The sequence below is a fragment of the Myotis daubentonii genome, chromosome 17, assembly GCF_963259705.1.
Source record: "Myotis daubentonii chromosome 17, mMyoDau2.1, whole genome shotgun sequence".
NCBI lineage: Eukaryota > Metazoa > Chordata > Mammalia > Chiroptera > Vespertilionidae > Myotis > Myotis daubentonii.
The window spans coordinates 1,247,111-1,269,052 of record NC_081856.1 but is presented as its reverse complement, the minus strand read 5'-3'; the positions used below and the strand labels follow the sequence as shown (position 1 = coordinate 1,269,052).

The window sequence follows — 21,942 nt, the reverse complement described above, 5'->3', positions numbered from 1 at the left end:
TCATACTTTATTTTTGGAATTAGGTTATTTTATTTTTTGGTGTAATATATACACCAATGAAGAACTCCTTGGGTATAAAACATTTTTAAAATTTGGAATTGTTTCCTCACGATGGATTCCTGAAGTAATATTATTAATCAAAGGTTATAAAGCTTTTAAGGACTCTTGCTGTACATTTCCAAATTGTTATTCCTAAAGTGCGTATTCCTAAGGTTCGTATTCCTAAGGTTCGTATTCCTAAGTGTGTATTCCTAACTGTGTACCGCTAAGTGTGTACCCCTTAAATGTGTACTCCTAAGTGTGTATTCCTTCTGTGAGTTGGGCAGCTCCGGGTCGCAGGTGACATTTGCTGTCTGAGCGCCTGCGTCCCCACCTGCTGACCCGGGATGAGGTTTCCACACAGATGCAGGGGCCTCACTCCCTCTCCTCTGTCCACCCTCAGCACCACCCTCAGCACCACCCTCAGCATGCAGCCCGCCCGCCTGGCCCAGAAATTCCATTCCTGGGCACAGGTCCTCACTCCATTCGTGCGGGGAAGGGACACTCTCTGCTGTGATTTCTGTTCACTGAGAAAGTTGGCGCTGAGTTCAGGACAGACCCCGAAGTGGGCCCGGGGGTGCAGCGGCGCCCGCGGCAAGAGCGGCCTGTGCGGCCAGGCTGTGCTCGCCTCTCCCTATGACCAGACGGGTCCCACAGCATTTCTCTTCATGGGTTATTTCAACTCACTTGAAACTATTTGCAGACAGAAAGACAATTATTTCGAATGCTCATCTCAGCATGGAAGACGAAGTCACGGGATACACGCGCCCTGTGCCTCTGCCGCCGGCCAGGGCTGAGCTGGGACTCATGGTGTCGGGAAAGGAGAGAGAGAACAGGGGCCGCTGGGAGGCAGCAGAGACTCCACCCGAGTGAGAAGTTCTGCATGGGAAGAAGGTCCAGGAAGGACGCAAACTAGACACCAGGCTGCTCGGCATGTGGGATTTAATCGGAGGGGACAGGACACGACATTAAACAGCATTTTCTAGAATAACTGTCATCCCCAACACGTGCAAACCGTTTAGAAAGTGGGCTGAGGCCGTCCTCCGACACGCGCGTGTGGGAGACGCACATGGATCGGACACAGTGTGGCATCCGCCGGGCACGGTCTTGTCACCAAATCTCCTGACCAGCACGTGGTGAGGTCAAGCAGGAGACGTGCGGCTCACGGACTACATCCTGCTCCCGGCCCGTTAACTGACTACAGATGGACACGTGAGTATTCTAGATGCGAACGCACAGTCCTTCTAGCAACTGCAGATACAGCTTCGAACGATTTTGTGGGATTGACCTGTGATTGTCTGAATTAAGAATGCTTCAGTGAAAAACTTGCATTAACACATCAGAGACTAAAGTTGTAGAGATTAATCCTGGTGAATTTTTTAGGGAAATGCTGTCCAACTCCATGTACAAAAGCAGGAATGTGTCAGGTTATGTTTAATGGGTGTTGACCGGCTTAAGCATAGACAATCCCCTTTTCAGTCCTGTGGTTACAAAAACTGTACATTACAAGCAGATAGAAACAAGCGGAAGGATTGTGCACACACCGGGACAGTGGTCGTAGGCAGTTAGATGTACAGCTATGACAGGAACGCAGACACGCCCTTAGAGCGCGCGCAGGAGTTTTTAGGTAAGGTGTACCGCTATGAGTGGCCGGGCTACGCTCTAGTTGTCCCCAGCAGAGAGAATGAGGGCGAGGTCCGTCCGGTACAGCTTCCCCCCATCAGACAAGGCCATGATGCTCTTCTTGTAGTTGGGGATGTTGTTAATGTCCAGGTCCTACACAGAGCACAGAGGGCATGCGCCTGGTTAATGTGGGAGGGAGTCAGCGTGGCCAGGGGAGAGGGTGTGTAGGGGTGGTCCTTACATAGGTCCCAGAGAGGAGCTGGGTAATCACAGGTGATTGTAACATCTATTGATCCCAGCCCTGGCTGGTGTGCTCGGTGGTTAGAATGTTGGCCTGCAGACTGAAGGGTCATGGGTTTGATTCCCAGTCAAGGTTGCCTGTTTGATGCCCAGCCCCCGGCAGGGTACGAGTGGGAGGCTACCAGTCGATGTGTCTCTGTCACATCAATGTCTCTCTCTCCTCCCTGTCCCCCTCCCTTCCACTCTCTCTAAAAATCAATGGAAAAATCTCCTCAGGTGAGGATTAATAAACAACAAAATAAATAAAAATACATTGATCCCAGTTGCCAAGTCAGGTTAAGAACTGAAAGCTACTCCTGCCCTCCCTAAATGTTTGGAGTTCAGACATGGGTGTGGCTGCTCCGGATGGCCCCGTGCACCCGCCTGGGAAGCCAGAGCGGGGAAGGAGTTACCTGCTTGTTCTTCTCGCACAGGTCCCGCAGCAGAGCGTCGAGCTCGTGTTCATCGATGTAGCCATTGCCGTCCTGAGGGAGGAGAAGCAGAGCAGGTCTCCGACACAAGGCAATGCGGCAACACACACGGAGGACCTGCTCAGGCCCCCGTCCCGGGAGCACCCTGACCCCCTCGGGCCCCGCCATGTCTGACTGCTCCAGAGTCGCCTCTCATTCCACACCTTACATTTGTAACACGCACGTTTCAAAGAGCCTCACATCTAACACTTCACTTCATGTCACATCACCTCCTGTGGAGGTAACTGGTCACCGACGTGCTCATAGGAGTGGGACATGGAGGCCTGAGGAAGCCATGTGACCGCCTGGTGTCACACTGGTTTGGTCCAGGGGTAGAGACTTTAGAGCAAATAAAGGAGGTTAACCAGTGACCTTGCAAACAGCCTTTCACACACAGACACACACACAGACACACACACACACACACACACACTCACACACGGCAGAGCCTTTCACTGGGTGGAGGAAACTGCTGGAATTTTCATCCAGATCAGTCCCCGTCCCGCCCCTCCCCTCCCCGCCTGCAGAACAGGCGGGACTGTTTTTGTTTACACGTGAGGAAACTGAGGCTCAGAGGACTCTGGTATCTTAGTCAAAGCCTCATAGCAGTTCAGTTAGAGTGTGGGATTTGTGTCAAGATTTGCCGAATTTGGGACACACCACGATACATTTCCTGGGTGAGGAGACAGCTGGGTGACTCTAATAGTTCATGTTGCTTTTCACAGGAGCCTGGAGCCTGGAGCCTGGGGGTTTCCCCTCAGCATTTTCCAAATTCTGAAGAACCGTCGATAAGAACGGACTTTACCTGGTCATACAACTCGAAAGCTTTATTGAACTCTTTCCCACACATTTTGACGCCCTGGAGGGTAGAGAAGGAGCGAAGGTCAGAATGCTGCTGGTAAGCTTTACGGAGTTCCCCTCAGCGATCTCCCACATTGTAACTGTTCAAGGAAAATACCATCTATGGTAGAGAAAAAGAGAAATACCTGAAATTTAAGAAGAAAATTCTCCTGCACTGGTAGTAGCCTTGTGAGAGAAAAACATGACGTTACTGGATTAGCATTTTGGGTAAGGATCAGCTTCTGTTAGTATTTGCGTAGCCCCTAACTCACCGGGCCATCTCGGTTAACTCCAGCTTCCCGTCATTATTTGAATCAAATAATTTCAGCTGAAAGACAAAAAGTCATTATTGTAGCCGTTGAATAATGGTTTATTGTGTGAAGGACAAGGAAATTCAACTTAAAGTAGTTTGAGTTAGGAATTGCTTATACAGACAGCAAAGGTGTAGAAAGTAGCATTTATTAAACTATTGGTGCAGGGTTTCAGTTCTGTAACTTGTACAATTGCCAAAGTGTCTCCTCAGAACAACTGAGAGCAGTCAAGCCGCAGCGGGCTCCCTACACTCCTGGAAGCCGCCATGATTCCCTCGCACAGAGGTGCACAGGTGTCTCGGACGTGCGAGGGCTGTCTGCAGAGGGGCACACCCGGACTCCACGCCGTGGTGTGAGAAGAAATGCTTGCTTTTCTCTCAGGAGCATAACGGGGGACACCCAGCGGCAACAGGCAGACGCTATAACCCTTGGAGGACAGAAGTTTTGAGTAATTGGAACTGTTTTCATTTCCTTTGCGTGCTGGGTACGCTGTAAAGCCCAGCCTGCCCACGGCATGCACACACCCCACACCGCAGACACACCTGGAAGCCCTGCGCACCGCACGGGGCAGGTAGGAACGCTGCTGTGCAACAGCAGATGGAAGAGCTGTGTATGAAGTAGGTCAAACACGTACGCTACATATGTGGAGAAGTGCATTATTTTTGTTCATAAAGGAATGTGACAGAGGACAGAAGGAAGGTGTGTCTGGGGGGAGGCAGATGTGTCCGGGGTCTGATGCTGACACACTTTATAATTCATTGGCCATAAGATCTGATATTGTCGCACTAAAATCAGCACCAAGCCCTGGACACCAGGTCACATGGATTAGTGCCCACAGGGAAATATTTCCCACAAATACATTTAAATGTTAATTAGTTCTTGATTAATTTGCTTCTCCGACTAGAACTGGTTTATGACATTTAATCAGATGGGCAGACTCCCATTTGAGTGGCTGTAAAAGGCCGCTCACAGCTCTACCTGGAGAGGAGCCTTTACCCTAAATAGAGATCCCGTAAGGTCGGCACACGGGACAGCTGGTGAACGTAGGCTGCTGCCCTTTCCCGGAGGTGGGTGCCGGGCGGCCCTCCGTGACACAGTTACGTGCTGAGCTTCGACAGGTGCGGTGCAAGGAGGACACCGTGAGAATGGTTTGTTTTGAAACTAGATATTAGTCCCCCTTTGTAATAAATACACTGTGCAGTGAATACGGCGACAGCTACGTTCTGGAGGTATTTCCCCTCGTGAAAGTAGGCTGGCAGGCTGAGCGCCGACCTCAGTGACGTCAAACATAATCAGACCCTTTACAAGGTTCGCAGGGTACCTGAAGAGGCTAACTTCCTAACCCGTCTACCATAACACGAGTTTATAACACGCACTTATGTTGCATGGGTTATTTACTTACATCCACGCGGTAAGCGTTCACCGCGACCTCACAAACTCATGCTGACTGAATAATAAAACTTTAAACTCTCAGAAGTAAACGATTAGAACAGTGCTGCCCACAGCTGAAGCAGTTTAGGAAAAGTGCCGGGGTCCTGAGGAGTCAGCGTGAGCCCACTCACCCACCTGAAGCTAGGCAGCCTCGCAGGAGGGATGCTTCTCTCTGGGCTTCATAAATGTATTTGGCACTCATTCCTAAACACCAAGTGCCTGTGTGTCAAGCAGTGTTCTTAGCTCCATTTTCAGCATTTGACCGTAGGTCTCGCTGATACTGTTCCCCACTACATTAGAATAAAGGTGTGTTTGGATTTCCTCACCCAAGATGAGGCTCCAGAATAAGAAAAATCAAAAGGCAGAGGCAGAAATACCACTTTTACCGTAGTCTCTAATGAGTAAGGCGGCTATAAGCTATCTCTGAACCAACAAAAGCTATGCTTTCCTGAGTCAGGACGAACATTGAGTCAGAACTTCTATAATGAATGACAGTTAGTGACATAATGTTTATATCTATAAAGTGACTTACGTATATCTGAGTTACAGAATTTAGCGATGCAATACACTGCCTTTTAAGAAAAACAAGTGATCTTTTGAGACAAAATTGGCAACTGCACGAGAAGAGATTCGCCTGTTGGAGCCTGTGGCACAGCCGCGAGGCCGGGCCAGGGGGGCAGTGAGCGAGGCCACGTCACTGCTCGCACCGCAGCCGGGACGGCCCGGCTCAGCCCTGGGCGGCTCACCATTAGGTCTGTGTACTCGGCCAGCTTGGCGTCGTCCACCGCCTTGTTCGCCTTCTCCAGCAAGTCCTTCAGGAAGTTCTGTGAGGACAGACAGACACCTGCGTCAGTAAGCGGCGGAGGAAGCGTGCCCCCGAGGGGGCTGTGGGGGGAGCGAGGGGAGCCGCAGGCCCTGGAACCCGCCCGCACCCCTCTCCGGGCTGCGCGGCGGGCGCTCGCTTTTAGGGTTTCAGGGAAAGGAGTACCTGGACTGTGTATGCGCAGGGATCTGAGCCAAGCCTCGTGAGCCAGCCAGCTCAGTGGACGCGTTTCTAGGCGCCCGCACCCACGCTCACGCCACTCAGCGGGAACACGGCCGCTCCGGGCCTCGCCTCGGGGGAGAGCCTATGGGTGAGGTCAGGGCGCCCTGATGGCCAGCACGAAGCTCCTTCCCAGGGCTGGCCGTGAGCGTCAGGGGGGGCGGCTCGCGGGCCGACTTCCTACTGCAGGGGGGCACCCCGATGCGTCTCATCCCCGAGGACACGTGATCGCATGGACACAGAGGGGTGCAGGGAGGGCGGTAGAGGTGACTGTCCGTGTCACAGGCAGAGGTGAGGAGTAGCGTCAATGCCTTTAAACAGGTAAAACTTTACAGGAGTTCCCATAGAAACGACAGCGGCGCTGGGTGAGCAAATCCCAGCCTTTGGTGCTGGGCTAGTGCTGCTGGCTCCCCCCATCTCCTTGGGAAAGGCGGGGCTGCCGGGACGGGGGTCTGCGCGTGGAGTGGGAGGGGGTCTGGCTCTGCCGCGCGCCCGCTTGTGTCCCGTGCTCTCTTCTTTCACAGGAGACTGGGGGCTGATGAAGTATTTCCACTTCCAACATTCCACTCCAATCCGAGCGAAGATGGAAACTTCAAAGTTATCTGGTAGGGGTGAATTTTATTTTGAGCCTTAGAAGGCTTTTGTCAGAGATTAATTGGGTTAAAAGTCCTCACCAGAGACAAAAATGATGGTCACAAAAATAGCCCGGAGCCAGCGCGGGACAGGCTCCGCGCCCCTAGAGCAAGTGCGCTTCACTCGATTACAGTCTTAAATTAGCTTCTGGAAAGAGCCGATAGAAGGATGCCAGCTGATCTCCGAGGTGCCCCGAGAGGACAGCTCTACTCAGCGTCTCTTCCTGAGAAGAAGATTTAGAGCAAAGAAGGAGGCCTTTAGGGTATTTTGAGGTTGGAAATGAACCTGAAGTAATTTTCAAAAGAATTTTTTTCGTTCAATGGGATAAAAACACAATAGCTTAGCTGTCACCTTGCGGCCTCTACATTGCTGAACCACGACATTGTTTCTTGTGATTTCACTTAAAAATGTTCACATTTCCCAGAGGCACTGGTCGGATATGTCTTAGTGACTTGGCAGCAGCCAGACCCCTCTCCAGGGTCCTCACATATGGCGACAGGAGAAGATTAGATTGGGTGACGGGCGCATAGTGCAATATACAGATTGGGCATCATCGAGCCCGCACCTGGACCTACAGGATCATGTTGACCAATCAACTTAATTTTAAAACCTTTTAAAAGATGACATTAAATAAGACGGTGCGACTCCCTCCATGTCCAGCATGACCGGGAGCACGTCCTGCTCGCAGTTCCGGGACAACGTCGCGGCATCACCACACACACCTGGCTCTTTCCCCTGGCAGCTGTGAAAATGTGAAATTTTCCAACATCCCTGAACGTCAGTTTCTCTGAAGAATGGGCACAATAGCATCTGCTCGGAAAAGCTCCGGGGGATTCCATGTGCAAACACCTCCTCCCGTGCCCACCACCGCGCAGGCTCGTAAACACGTGTGCTTCCCTGAGCCACACGCTGCAGATCCTGGAAGCGGCCTCCTGCTGGGAGGCTTGGGGTCGAAGGAAAGGTGGTCCGTGTTCTGAAAGGCCAGTCAGCTGGGGGGCTATGAAGGACAGAGCTGCTGCGCCTTGCATTCCAGTCTTCCGTGTGCAACATCTCGCCTGCGCTCACAATGACCTGAGAGGAAGGCGCTGTTCCTGTCCTCATGTGGACGTGGGCACCAGCAGAGTGATGGAAAGTCTGTCCAGAGGAGGGCAGTTTGGGGCTCCTGGCCATCCCTCCTGCCCCTGTGCCTCACCAGCCCCCCACAGCCTGTGCGAGGGGCAGACATGCTCACTTCATGGCTCATTTCTGAGCAGCCTGACCAGCTAGACATGGGGTACAGCTGAGGGCTTTGCTGTCAAGAGGAATGGGTGTGTGGAAGGTCCTAGCCAGAGGCCGATGAGCTGGGTCCACCCCCAGGCCCTGCATCTGATTTCTGTGAGGCCCTGAGGACCTCACTCTACCTCCCACCTTCTCCTCACGGGGATAAAAAGACCCCCGAGCTCACCCAGACACTGGACATGGTAGTAGGTAACGTACCTGGCAGATAGTCTGTGTCCAATAATTGTTAACATCTTTCTCTTGAAAGAGAAATCTATTTATATAGATGTTTAATGTATAAACTATCACATTTCAGTGAAAAGGCCGAGTATCTACACTAATAAAAGAGAAAGATGCAAATTGACCGTACCTTTGCTATGGCCACCAGCCAATCAGGAGTGAGTATGCAAATTAACCCAACAAAGATGGTGGGTTAATTTGCATATGCAGGTGCCTAGTGGCCAGGGGCAGGGCAGGACGCTTGCATCATCCCAGGTGTTCCACACTAGCTCTGGGCTCTGGCCAGCGTGGGAAGGCGGAAAGGCGGCTCCAGGCCGGAGCGAAGGAGGTGCTGGCAGCCAGGGGAAGGAAGGCCATTCTTGCATGAATCTTCATGCATCAGGCCTCTAGCTCATTATATTTATCTATGTCATAGCATAATTCGTGTCCACACAGAAAATGCTAGTTCCTGGCTTTGCTGAACGGAAATGCTTTAGGTCTCTTCTTTGAGCTGGTTCTTCATCAACAGTGTGGAAATGCAGGTGATAATGTGCCCTTGCTCAATGTTAGCTTCTTTTGTGGGAGGTTTTAAAAAAGCTACATAGTTCATAACTGCATTTGAAAGGAAAAAACTCAGGTGAGTCCTTGCTTACCTTCAGCTCCTCGGTCTCTATGAAGCCACTGTGGTCAGTGTCGTACTTTCTCCATGTCTGTGAGGAGAAGGAAACCACAGGTTAGACAGCTCCTCCCGCTCCAAGCGCATGGGGACTGCCCGGCAGCTGCTCTCACCTTCATGAACTCCTCACAGGACTTCAGCTGCTGGCACCTGAACAGAAGCAGGAAGTTCTCTTCTGTGGGCAGCACGTGCGCCAGCTGCAAGAGATGCAGAGGGTGAGGAGCCAACAGCAAGCTAGCACTTGCTGCCTCTCCACTTTCCTTGAACACGCTAACTGGGGCAGTTTCACTGCCTAGAAAACCAGGAGAACCATCACCTGGAACCGCCTTTCCCTTCCTGCTATTTGGTTCCTGGAGAGCCACTGTTATCCCCTGGACTGTCCTCTGACCAGGGAATCACCCCTCAGCTGGAGACTGCGCCTGATCTCCATCTGCCTCATAGCTCCTCTCTGGCACAGGACACGGGCGTGGGCATGCACTATAGGGAAGAGGCAGGGAGAGGGCATGCACTGCAGGGAAGAGGCATGGGGAAGGCGTGCACTGCAGGGAAGAGGCGGGACGAGGGCGTGCACTGCTGGGAAGAGGCGGAGCGAGGTTGTGCACTGCAGGGAAGAGGCAGGGCGAGGGCGTGCACTGCGGGGAAGAGTCAGGGCGAGCGCGTGCACTGCAGGGAAGAGGCAGGGCGAGAGCGTGCACTGCAGGGAAGAGGCGGGGCGAGAGTGTGCACTGCAAGGAAGAGGCAGGGTGAGGGCGTGCACTGCAAGGAAGAGGCAGGGCGAGGGCGTACACAGCAGGGAAGAGGCATGGCGAGGGTGTGCACTGCAGGGAAGAGGCAGGGCGAGGGCGTGCACTGCAAGGAAGAGGCAGGGCGAGGGCGTGCACTGCAGGGAAGAGGCATGGCGAGGGCGTGCACTGCAGGGAAGAGGCAGGGCGAGGGCGTGCACTGTAGTGAAGAGGCAGGCTGAGAGCGTGCACTGCAGGGAAGAGGCAGGGCGAGAGCGTGCACTGCAGGGAAGAGGCAGGGCGAGAGCGTGCACTGCAGGGAAGAGGCAGGGCGAGAGCGTGCACTGCAGGGAAGAGGCAGGGCGAGAGCGTGCACTGCAGGGAAGAGGCAGGGCGAGGGCGTGCACTGCAGGGAAGAGGCAGGGCGAGGGCGTGCACTGCAGGGAAGAGGCAGGGCGAGAGCGTGCACTGCAGGGAAGAAGCAGGGCGAGGGCGTGCACTGCAGGGAAGAGGCAGGGCGAGGTGTGCACTGCAGGGAAGAGGCAGGGCGAGGTCGTGCACTGCAGGGAAGAGGCAGGGCGAGAGCGTGCACTGCAGGGAAGAGGCAGGGCGAGAGCGTGCACTGCAGGGAAGAGGCAGGAGAGTGATGTGAGGAATGGAGGCTTGGAAGAAGCTGGTCCTCAAGGCAGAGAAGGAAGATGAGCCCACCACAATTGGAAGGCTCTGGAATGAGGTGAGAAGACAGCCCCTCTTAGTGGTGGTCACCAAGGACTGCCGTGGATATCCTCTGCTGGAAGACGGCTCTTGGACTTATTTTGTAATTTCCCTTTCATGACGCTGTGACATTTTTCCTTAGATCTCATTTCAAAACTTAAATGCTTTTTCTTTTGGAAAAAATTAAAGGGGGCTTCAGCTCCCATTCCAGGGTGAACATGATCCATCTCTGGGGCCAGGAGGGAGGTGGATTGATGGCCGAGCACAGCCGGTTCTATTCCTGCTCGGTTGCTAATTAGCTGTGGTCCCAGGGCCTCCGGCCACTTCCATCCTTACCACTGAGAGGCGCCGAAATAGAGCTGGGTGCCTGCGTGCAGTGGGTGCCGGGCCTGGGGTGGGGGGCGGGGGTGGTGGGGAGGAGGCTGCATTGCGCACAGGAATGCACCTCACCTCCTTCCCACCATGTGGGAAGCCCCGTCCAAAATCACCAGGAACCGGGCTCCGGAGGAACCTTCAGGTCAGCATGTGGTCCAAGGTTCTACCAAACTATTGAAAAGACTCTCACACTTTTAACAAATTTCATCCTTTTAGATCCACTGAAATTTTAAAATTTAACATAATTGGTATCATTCTACCTGGCAAGCAAGTAACCTCAGCTTCTCTATGCCGCATAACATGCCCTCTAACTCGCCGGGTTCAGGCCTTTGAAATCCTGTCTCAAATTGGAACATGGTTTAGAGGCCGGGCACCAGGATTGAAACCGGGGACGGACCGAAGTCCCTAAGGATGTTAGTGTGGCTCAGCCAGGAAACAGCTGCTTATTGACCCTGAACGACGGTCACGAGGTGGCTGCGCATTAACATGGCGTTCACTTAGGAGTCAGGGACAGCCAGGGCCCTCCCTGCGCCCGCTGGCTGGGCTTGTCAGAGACGCTGCGAGGTGTGGGTGGACGCCCAGAGCCTGTCCGCCCTGAGGGCAGATATTATTATTGGCCTCTGTCCCCCAGACGCTCAGCCCCTATGTGCCTGACGTAGACTGTGCACTGGCTGATAATTTTACTTCATAAAAATATCCACTTAATGTGATTTATAGTGAATAATTTGTTTTTACTATCTTCACCATTGTTTTCTATATTGCTTAGATTTTCATAATTATTGTGTGTTGTTTTGAACAGAAAAGCATAATTTTTCTTAAATTCTACTTATCAAAATCCACTAAGTACATAAAAACATTAAACAAAAAAAAAATAAAAGAAAAGAAAAAGCTAGTAAGCAATGACCAAGGGTAAAGTTAGGAAAATTTTAACAATCTTTGCTTCAAAAATTAAAATTCATATATCTCGCATGAAGTTCAGAGATCTCTGGAAAGTCAAACACAGAGATGGCAAAATCACTCATTTTAGTGTAAATTTCTTTGCCCATTCCATTTCGTCCTACTCGTTTTAATTAATTTTTAAAAATGTCTACGTGCAACATATTCCATCTTTTAATTTCACTGAACTGTTATGTTAAACTGAAAACAGCACCATCCTATTTTACAGCCGTCAGACATTGTAAACATGTAGAAGGTAATGAGATACACCAGCCATTAAGAGAGAAGAAGGGCTCTGGCCAGTTTGGCTCAGTGGATAAAGTGTCGGCCTGCGGACCGAAGGGTCTGATAGGGGACCTATAATCTGATAGAGCACCCGAATTCATCTGGAAAATAATCATATCATTTTAAATCTTAGATCACATACACCTATGTGAACAGGGGTTAAGTTTCTTATATGTGAAGAGGGGTTACGTTTTTCTTAAGTTTCCTTTCCAAGGCCTGTGCAAAGCAATGGAGGAGGTGACTCAGCTGTGAATCCAGAAGCAGACCCGATAAGCATGGTCAGGCTGACCCACCAGGAGTGAAAACATCATCTCATCCACATCATCTCATCGCCTGACGACAAGGACTATAGCTGATGTCTGTGGACCCCCAGGGCTGCGCGTAGCTGCACTCTGTTCCCAGCCTCACCCCAGTCCCTTCCCCTTTATAACCCTGCCCCTGGCACCTGCTGGGAGGCAGGATTTGATGCTTGTAAGCGCCCTGTCTTCTTGGCTGGCTGGCCTGCTCAGTAAACGCCTTACGTGATTCAACCCGGCCTTCGTTACTGCCACAGGCAGCCCGAGCCCACCCGGGGGTTTCCTGGTAACAGGTCCTGGGTTCGATTCTGATCACGGGCATGTACTTTGGTTGCAGGCTCAAACCAGGAGACAGCCAATGGATAATGGATGTGTCTCTCCCACATTGATGTTTTTCTCTCTCCCTCCCTCCCTGCCACTCTCTCTAAAAATCAATGGAAAAATACCTTCAGGTGAGGATTAACAAAGAGAGAGAGAGAGAAAGAGAGAGAGAGAGAGAGAGAGAGAGAGAGAGAGAGAGAGAGAGAGAGGCACTGTGTGGGTAGCATGGGCACTGTGCCTGGGATGCAGCACCTCCCCCAGGTGCCGCCTTGTGTGTGGCCCTGAGTCTCACGGCTCCCGAGTGCCGGCCACACTGCAGGGTAGGTCCACTAGGTCCCTGCTGACCAGGGAAGTGTCCTGCTGCCTGTCCCAAGATGACTGGTCATTTCCTCGTCCTCTAGCTCCAAAACACTCCGTGTGCCGGAGAAGAGGTGGACACGTGGAGGGAGGGAGAGGGAGGGGGTAGCTGTGGCCACACAGATTTACCTGTGAGGAGGGCCTGTTGCTGAGCGGAGGAACCTCTCACACCTGCCCCACTGCCCACTGGTGTGCACACCCCTGGGGCACGTGGGCTGGGCCTCACAGTTTCCTGGCCCAGCGCCTGCAGCCAACCTGACCCGAAGAGTGAAGCCTGCTCCTGGGCAGACCCTCCCGAGGGGTGGGGCGCTGAGGCACCCTCAGACCTGCTTTCAGGAGCCGGGGCTGCTGTGGCCTCAGCTGGCAGGTCCGGGAGGCGACCTGGGCTGAAGGAGCTGTGTCCCCAAGGATGTGGACCTGCAAAGCTCAGTCCTCTCACTCAACACGGGGGACACCTGGGCAGGGTCTTCCCAGCCCGAGTGACGGTGGGCCTGCTGCGTCTCGGGGCTGTCACAGCCCAGGTCCCTCTGCCCAGTCCTGCTCTGTCCTCCCCTTTGATAGGAACGGACCCCGAGAGCTCTGCAACAAACCTCCTCGCCGCTCCGGGCAGGCCTGCTTCCCAGGGAGCCCGCGGGCCCGCCCAGCCCAGCCTTTGCTGTGTGGTTGCAGTTGCCCAGATTCTTGCTGTGACCCCGGGCTATGCTGTGAGCATGAGCTGGGGCTGGGGACTCAGTCCCCTAGGAAGCCTCCAGGGGGCGGGCGAGTCAAAGCAGGAGGTGAACAGGGCGAGAGAGCGGTACCAGGAGGAGGGCGCTCCCAGGGGCAGCACCGAGGGAGACTGCCAGCGACTGGCAGCCCAACGCCAAAGACAGCCCTGTGCTGACCCCTCGGCAATCCTGGAGCCTTTGATTTCATTTGGGAACCAGAGGGATGACTCCTAGGCAGCGAGGGTGCGTCCAGGAAATGGGAGGCAAACCATCACCCTGCACTGAGGTCTGGTTGAATTTGAACATGACGAGCTGTGTAGGAAGTGGGGGAGGGGGGCCCTCAGCGGGGTTGCTGGGTGCCCAGCGAGTCCTTTCTGTTGGGAATAACAGTGGCTGCTGTATTTATGAGGCTCGCAGTGCGCCAGAGTTTACCTCTGTGCTTGGCACATGTGTCACATTTGATGTTGCTACTGAGACGTCACCCCTGTTCACAGCCAAGGAGAAGGGGCTCTGGACAGATGGGCTGCGTGGACGCAGCTTTTAGCTTGAGCCAGATCAGAAGTTGGACAGCCTGACTTTCTCGATTTTAAGACCCTGGTCCCTTACCATCATCACCCTTAATTAAAACCTCAGTCAAAAAGTTCTCCTAATAAACCATTTAAAAATTCGATCCAGAGTGCAGTTTCAGATCATAGTTCACTGTCCGTCACTCCCCCAAGGTCTCGATGAAAGAGCAGCTGCCGGAACATCGCATCCCGGGCCTGAGCCCGCTCCCCGCTGTGGAGGGAGGGGACGGCTAGAGAGGCCGGCTTCCCTCAGAGGCTGCTGCAGTTATGAGACTAAAATAGCTTTTAGATCTATCTCTGCAGTGGACGCAGTGACCTGGACAGACAGACGCAGCGAGGGGCAGAGCGGGCGGTTCCGCTCATGACCAGGGTCAGGCGCAAGCTCGGGGACCGCCTCTCCCGCCAGGGGAGCTCCGAGGAGAATTTCCATCGTCTCCTGAGTCATTGTCTCCCTCTTTATTCGAACCAGCCTTCTCTGCAATCCAGTCCTCCCTCTCAGTCCAACTTAGAGCACCCTTGACTGCCATGGTGTGTGTTAAATTACCTGGGAATCCAATTCCCCTGTTCTGACTTCATGTTAACAATCTCTCGATCATGGAACTGCGTCTGTGTGTCCAGGTGTCAAAGCCACGCTGTTGGGGGGGGGGGGTCACCTTCGTGGGGATGGAAGATGTGTCTCAGATCTTTCCCACCCACGTTCCAGTTACAGCCCCACAGTCTGAGAGCGGACGGGGCCTGATGGCGTTTGGTTTACTCGGATTAGGCTTAGTCACCTCTGAAGTGGGCATAGCATTTAGGCAAAGCCAGCCTTTCCCTGTGACCACCGGGCGGCAGGTGGCGCGTGGGCGGGTGCATGCTACTTCGGGCCCATGCGGGTTCCTTCCCTCACGGCTGGGAGGTCTGTGTTGTGCCCCATGTTATATGTCGGGTTTCTTAGCAGGTGCCACTTGTGTCAGGGTGGGAACCAGTAGGGATGGACTTGATTTACTGCCCCTTTCCTGTGACAGGAGAGGGCACCTTGTCCTGCCGGCTCCTCACTCCTCCGGCCGCTTCCCAGTCTCTTTCCCAGTGATGATCAGAACCTCTCCTTTCCCTCTGCACCGACGGACACCCTGGGCAGAACTCACATTCACAGGAACCTCCCGGCGGCTCCTCCCTCCCCACCTGTCAGCACCCCCACTCCTGAGCCGGGGCTGGAACTCAGAGCCAGATCCAGGGTGTATCACTCCTGTGGGCACTTGCATGCATCATTCAACCTTTTTGGCTTCAGTCTCCTCATCATGAAAATGAGGATTTTGGCTAGTTTTTCCCCAAGGGTCTCATCTCGCAAAAATCCCACGTGTGGGACCCCCTGAGCCTCCTAAAGCATCGCAGGAGCCTCCCTCCCTCCCTCTGCCTCGGCCTCGCTGACCAGCAGGCCTCTGCGTGGGCACCACGCCCCCTGCACCGCTGTCCTCGTTCTCAGTCGCAAGCCCTGCTGCTATACACCCATCTCTTCAGATGGCAATGCGTTACATGTGGCAGAGGGGAGTGCAGACTCCAGGGAAATGCTTTAATTACAAAGATAATAATAGTACGTCCTCTGTAACTCGATCTGTACTAGCGGTTTAAAAGGAAATGTATTCCACACTGACACGTAGCTGTCCTGTGAGATCAATTACTTGAAAACCAGGTTAGTTCTCAGAATCAAAGGTAAATTATGACTAAACGTTGTAACATTCAGGATGTCACAGTCCAGTCGACTAAGGACATGACATAAAGAACAGAAGGACCCTTGTGATGTAGCGTCTTTTAAAAAAGGAGCTTATGAGCTTTCTGAAGGCTGTGCATGCGCTTTCTCTCATGGAAATAGAGACAGAAACAGGTGAGGAGGTTTACGGAGCCGCTGAGGCACCAGCCTCTGGGAGACTGAGTGAGGGGCACAGAGCACTGATGTGGGACGGTTTTGCCTCCTTGGTTCAGAGACAGAAGTCATCATCAAAAGTTAAGATCTGGCACCATGTTTTGAACTTCCAGGGACCTCTAACAGAGCTTAACACGCCCGCTGCCAGCTCAAAATAGAACCTCAGAAACCAGGCTGTGGCTTTGACACCATTGCAGGGACTTTATATTTAACAGTGCTGAATGGTAAGAAACGCCCGCGGCCATGCACATGGCAGGTGTCACACCGAGTGAGGCAGGTACACTCACTGGTTGGGAGTGAGCCCGGACGTCGGGGACTTGGCCTGTGTGGGCAGATCCCTTCCCTGGCCCTGGTCCCAGTGTCTCATCTAAATGTAGGCTGAGGACTCCAATTTTTTATTTTATATTTCTGAACAGAAGATAACCTGATACTTAGGCAACATAAGCCTCCCTAAAGGGTCTTGCCATATCATATCTGAGTTGGATATGGCTACAACATGAAGGCCATTTATTCAAACTGTATCTGGAAATCACGGCTCTTACCTCTACAATTCCTATTTTTCCATCATCCTTCTGCCCGTACTGCTCCACAAAAGCTTTCATCTCAGATGATAGCTCCTGAAATTATATAAAAGCAAGTAAAAAGTTTGTGAGAATAAAACCCAAACCCAGTCATGCTTGTGATGGTGTTAATAACTTATTGCAAAGGAAAACTGGGATTGGAACCATTTAGAACTACTCATACTGATTAACTATTCTCATGAAAATTAAAGACAATGGATAAACAGTATATGCTGGTTTTCAATGAAGGAGTTATAATTATCATGATCATTTCTGAATCGATTGCTATGATTTTTCTTCTATTATTAGTTTTGGGAATATACTATCCTTTAAAATGTCATCAGCATTGTTGAGTTGATGAGCTTTCCTGAATTAAAGATAATGATCTCTTTACACGTGCTTCAGAGGAGAGTCTCTCCTAGTGCGGCACCAGCTTGCCCCTGGGAGGTATTCTACATGTTTTCAGTTAAGCAAAGCAGGAATGTGGCATCCATTGATTAAATAAGTAAAAAAATTAAACATCAGAAAAATATGTGTCAGATAAGAACTGACTTGTACTTTCACTAGAGACAGATGCTGATGATCTGATTTTAAGCCACTGGTCCTGGGTCCCGCCTCCCAGTGCTTCCTTGTCTCCATTTTTTCTGAACTAAATGAGCTTCAGTTCAATAAGACATGTGTGCGTGACGTGCTGAATGCACCCATTGCGTGGCTTCCCCCAATCTGTCCTATTGCTTACAGTCTCTTCCCTGTTGACAGGAGGGAGATCCAGGCACTATGATGCCTGGCTAGTATTCAGGAAGTTGAATGTAGCCTTTGGAAACAGCCCTGCTGAAGTCGCCACGGCCTGTTGCACATTCTATGTTCTTGCAAAACAAATTAAGGTCTCAGTTTTTGTCATAACTAGAAAGAGGCAGCCGTTTGCTCTAGGGATGGACCAGTTAGTATAGTCTAAGGGCTATTTTGAGGCTGAATATCATGACTACAAGTTTACAAAATCCTTTCTGAACCAAAGTAAATATTGTTGGTAGAACTGAAGAAGCAGATAGTAATTAAGCAATTTAATTATAATGTAGTCTTAAAAACAAACAAACATGCCCTGACCGGTTTGGCTCAGTGGATAGAGCATCGGCCTGCGGACTGAAGGGTCCCAGGTTCGATTCCGGTCAAGGGCATGTACCTTGGTTGCAGGCACATCCCCAGTGGGGGGCGTGCAGGAAGCAGCTGATCGATGTGTCTTTCTCATCGATGTTTCTAACTCTCTATCCCTCTCCCTTCCTCTCTGTAAGAAAAACCCAATAAAATATATTAAAAAACAACAACAAAAAAGCAAGCAAACAAACAAACAACTCTTCTAGCCCAGTCATGTGGCTCAGTGGCTGAGCAGTGACCCATGAACCAGGAGGTCACTGGATGGATTCCTGGCAGGGCACATGCCCGGGCTGTGCTTGATTCTCTCATCCATGTTTCTATCTTTCTATCCCTCTCCCTTCCTCTCTCTCTAAAAATAAATAAAAGCATATTTAAAACAAAAACTCCTGTACGGATTAATTTAAACTTGTATTTATTAAATTTACTATAGCAACAACTGTAAGAAAATGAGAGTGGCCCGGTCAGCATGGCTCATTGAGGGTCGACCTATGAACCCAGGAGGTCAGGGGTTGATCCCGGTCAGGGCACATGCCTGGCTGGCCTGCTCAATCCCCAGTGTGGGGTGTGCAGGAGGCAGCCGATCAATGATTCGCTCTCATCATTGATGTTTCTCTCTCTCTCTCTCTCTCTCTCTCTCTCTCTCTCTCTCTCCCTCTCTCTCCCCCTTCCTTTCTGAAATCAATAAAAATATATTTTTAAAAAAGTGAGAGTGACCGTGGTGGGACTATCCATTCGAATGTACATTCTTAGAGTACACAGAGAACAAAGCATTTGCTCTTAAATCTTAAAATCATCTTAGAAAAAAGAGTCAATGATCAAGGGACCAAGCACCTTGCTATCACCCTGTGTCTGTTCAGACTTGGTGTTGTTGGGTTATAATCTAACAATAAAGTTTCCAGGATTCTAAAATTGGAGCCTAGGCAATAGAAAAAGAAAATTATGCTCTAAAACCTCCAAACCTCTAACATAAAGTCAGTATTTATAAAAAAGTACAAATATTAAAATGGGAAGAGGAAAAAAAATCTGAAGAAATGTATGGTTTCTAAATATTTGAATTTCTAAGATGAAAATAAATCTCAATTTTAAAATTACTTCTAGAAAAATTAAAATATATTCATTTATTTGCTGGAAGCATCTTACAAGGTTTCAATTTGAAATTTTTTAACAAGTAAGATTTTTTCTAAGCAAATATTTTAAATATATATTTTGAATGATGAAGAGACTTGTTTTTGCTTTATTAGTAAAAGATACATAGAGCTGTAATGATAGTATTGCATAAATTTATTTTCATGGTAATGTGTAAGGAGGGGGAGAGAAAGAATGTAAAACAGTTTCTATTTTACTTAATCCCATTCAGTTATACAGGTTATATAGTCTAAATCAGGGTGAGACAATCCCCAGCATGTTGTCTGGCTTTAAGTTGATTCTGTCAATGCATTGCATTTTAGAGTCCTCTGGGATTCTTTTTGAACATGTTGAACATAGATGTGTATCACACATAGAACAAAATGTAACTGTATTAGTAAGTTATACATACATATGTAATTTTTAAATTATATATAACTCAATGCTAGAGGTGGTGATCTGCTAAGAGTCACACACACCTATATTTTCCTCCAAATATATATACAGGGTGAGGCAAAAGTAGGTTTATAGCCATGAGTACACAGAACACAGAGTTTATTCTTATATTACATATTAATTATTGTGTTATTTTTCATACAAACAACTGTAAGCCTACTTTTGCCCCACCTTGCATACATAATCTCTTTCTAGTGGTAGTCAAATAGCCAGAGTATAGCTAACAGCCCACCCAGCACTGCTTCTGAAATGCAGTCTTCCATAAATCCCAATAGATGAGTAAAATTCTTAACCTATTTTCCTTTATACAGTCATCTCGTCTGCGATTTAAAGGTGGGCACTTTGTTTTCATGCTGACAACATATATTCTTAACAGCATGACCAAAGGAGGGCATTCAGAATTCGTAAGAACTGTTCAATTAACTAGTGGATTAAATTACAATTACAGCTATTTTCAAAATGCCATTAATTGCTTACCATCAGAGCATCACTTTAAAAACATTGAATTGTTAAAATTTCTTTACTTTTTACATTTCTGACTTTTGGGTTTCTCCCTTTGGGCAGAAATGAACACCTTTCTTGCTAAATTTTTGCTCATTATCATGTTGCAACTTGTTCCACTTTCCCCGGGGAGGGCGGTCATTTTGCGATCTCTCCAACCACAGCCCCATCTCAACCGTAACTGGCAATAGAAAAAGAACCTTATCTGCAGGTCTGCCCCTGGCCGCGGCGGGGCAGCCTGGCTGTGCACCCGCTGCTCACGCAGTTGGAGGGGAGTCGGGAGTTACCTAACCCAACCCAGTCCCGGGCGCAGACCGCAGGGCTCGCACGCACACTTGCCTCTTAGGCACCAGAAGGCGGTGCAAGCATAGAAGCTGGACTTCAACCCTCCGGTTTCAGTCTGCACGGATTTTCCCGTTAGGGACTCTCTTTCTCTCTCCGATTCTGTCTCTCTCTCTCTCCGTGCCTCTCAGTATCTCTCCCTATCTCTATCTATGTTTCTCTGTCTCTCCCTCTCTCTCCCTCTGTCTGTCTGTCTCTCCTCTTCACCCGGCACAATTCGGAAAGGCCCTCTTCTCCCCTTCCTCAGTCACTAGAATTCACACGCCCTAGAAACCTGGGCCCCGCTGGCCCTGGATGCGAATGTGGAACATCTGTATTTTCCTCCTTTGAACTCCACCTACCAGCCCCGCCTTCTTCCGCGCCTGCTGGAGCTCCCGGACCAGGCTCTGCAGCTCCTTGCCTTCCAGGTACCCGCTCCCTGCAAGACAGAGACGCCAGGCTCAGACAGTGTCCCGGGCAAGTGTCTTTCTGGCCACCCCAGAGGTTCCCTCCCACCAGGACCCGGGTTGCCCGTGTGGGGGTGCTGAGCATGGCCACGGGACCTTTGAGGAGCAGTGTTCCCCAACCCCCGCGCCCCACTTTCTTGGAGAGAAATACGTTTACGGTTCAGAATAACGTAGACGCAGTATCTAAACTTCCAAGTTCGCAGTTACGCCAGGCTGGAGGTAAGCTTGGGGAGCGGGAGGAGGGAGAAGTAAAGAAAGGAAGCTGGGGGGGGGGATGGGATAGGAGGCTGGGGGGAGGGACGGACGGGGGCGATAGAGGTAGGAGAGGAGATAGTCACCGTCAGCGTCGAAGTGAAGCCAGATCTCGAAAAACTGCGAGGCCGAGATGAGGGGCGACTGCAGGTGGGACTCTGCCATCGCGCAGCGGAGTGAGTGTCCGGACCAGTGATCTGTGCGCACGGAGCCGCGGGCCGGGCGCTGTCCGCGGTGCTGCTCAGTCCGCTCAGCTCGCGCTCGGTCCGCGCGGGCTCCAGCCTTTATCCCCCGCCCCCCGCCCCCGCCCCGGCCCCGCCCCGGCCCCGCCCACAGCCACACCGTCCGCCCCATAGCCCAGCCCACAGCAGCCCCGCGCCGCCCCGCCCATCATCCCACAGCCTCGCCGGGTGGCGGGCGGTCCATCAGCCCACCCGGGAAGCAGCAGGCCAGGGGGTTCGCACTCATCCCCCACATTCGCCTGGTGCGGAAAGCATCTCATTCCTGAGAATTACAGTAAAATCACGGACGCGCACAGGTTTCCACGTTCCGGTGGAGGAGGAAAGCTGACGCCCTCGGCGAATGGGCGCGTGGACATCTGAGTGTTCATGTGAGCATTCAGGTGAGAGCTTGGCAGCCATTAGATTGATGTGATTAGCGAGCACAATGGAGTTGTTGATATGGCGCCCACTCTATGCTGTGACCGCGAGGCCGTCCTACGACTCTCTTAAGCTGGTTTACATGAGCAAGCTGTGCTGACCCGATAGCAGGATTATGGTGGTTTTATTTTATGCTCGAAGTAGAATTATAATTGGAAAGAAATAGAATTAAATGACAAAATCTTAACATGTTAGAGAAGGGAGTGATCTTGGAGAGACTCCGGCCTACCTCCTTGAGTTTGGAAAAAGAAAGGAAAGCAAAGAGCAAGCATCTGGTCCAAGCACCATGCCTGCGGGCCAGTGACCAGCCGAGGCCCATCAGAGCTGAGCACAGGCACCGCCCCCCTCCCAGAGCTGAGCATCCCTGTTAAAGAGCTTTCGAGAAACTAACTGGAAGTTACCATCAGAGTTGGGAAATACATGTTGTGTATTTTAATGTAACAAATG

The 21,942-nt window shown here is 51.1% G+C and overlaps 1 protein-coding gene across 1 annotated transcript; it reads right to left on the bottom strand.

The window, feature by feature from the left end:
• Positions 1–964: 964 nt before the first annotated feature.
• CALB1 (calbindin 1) lies at positions 965–21,099 on the bottom strand. The gene is made up of 11 exons (XM_059671868.1): positions 20,923–21,099; positions 20,480–20,556; positions 16,545–16,619; positions 8,934–9,017; positions 8,798–8,854; positions 5,740–5,817; positions 3,524–3,579; positions 3,398–3,437; positions 3,217–3,270; positions 2,355–2,426; positions 965–1,815 (listed from the first exon to the last, which is right to left on the bottom strand). The coding sequence occupies exons 1-11, from the start codon at positions 20,999–21,001 to the stop codon at positions 1,702–1,704; spliced, it is 786 nt and encodes a 261-aa protein (XP_059527851.1). The 5' UTR covers positions 21,002–21,099; the 3' UTR covers positions 965–1,701.
• Between the last annotated feature and the right edge of the window lie 843 nt (positions 21,100–21,942).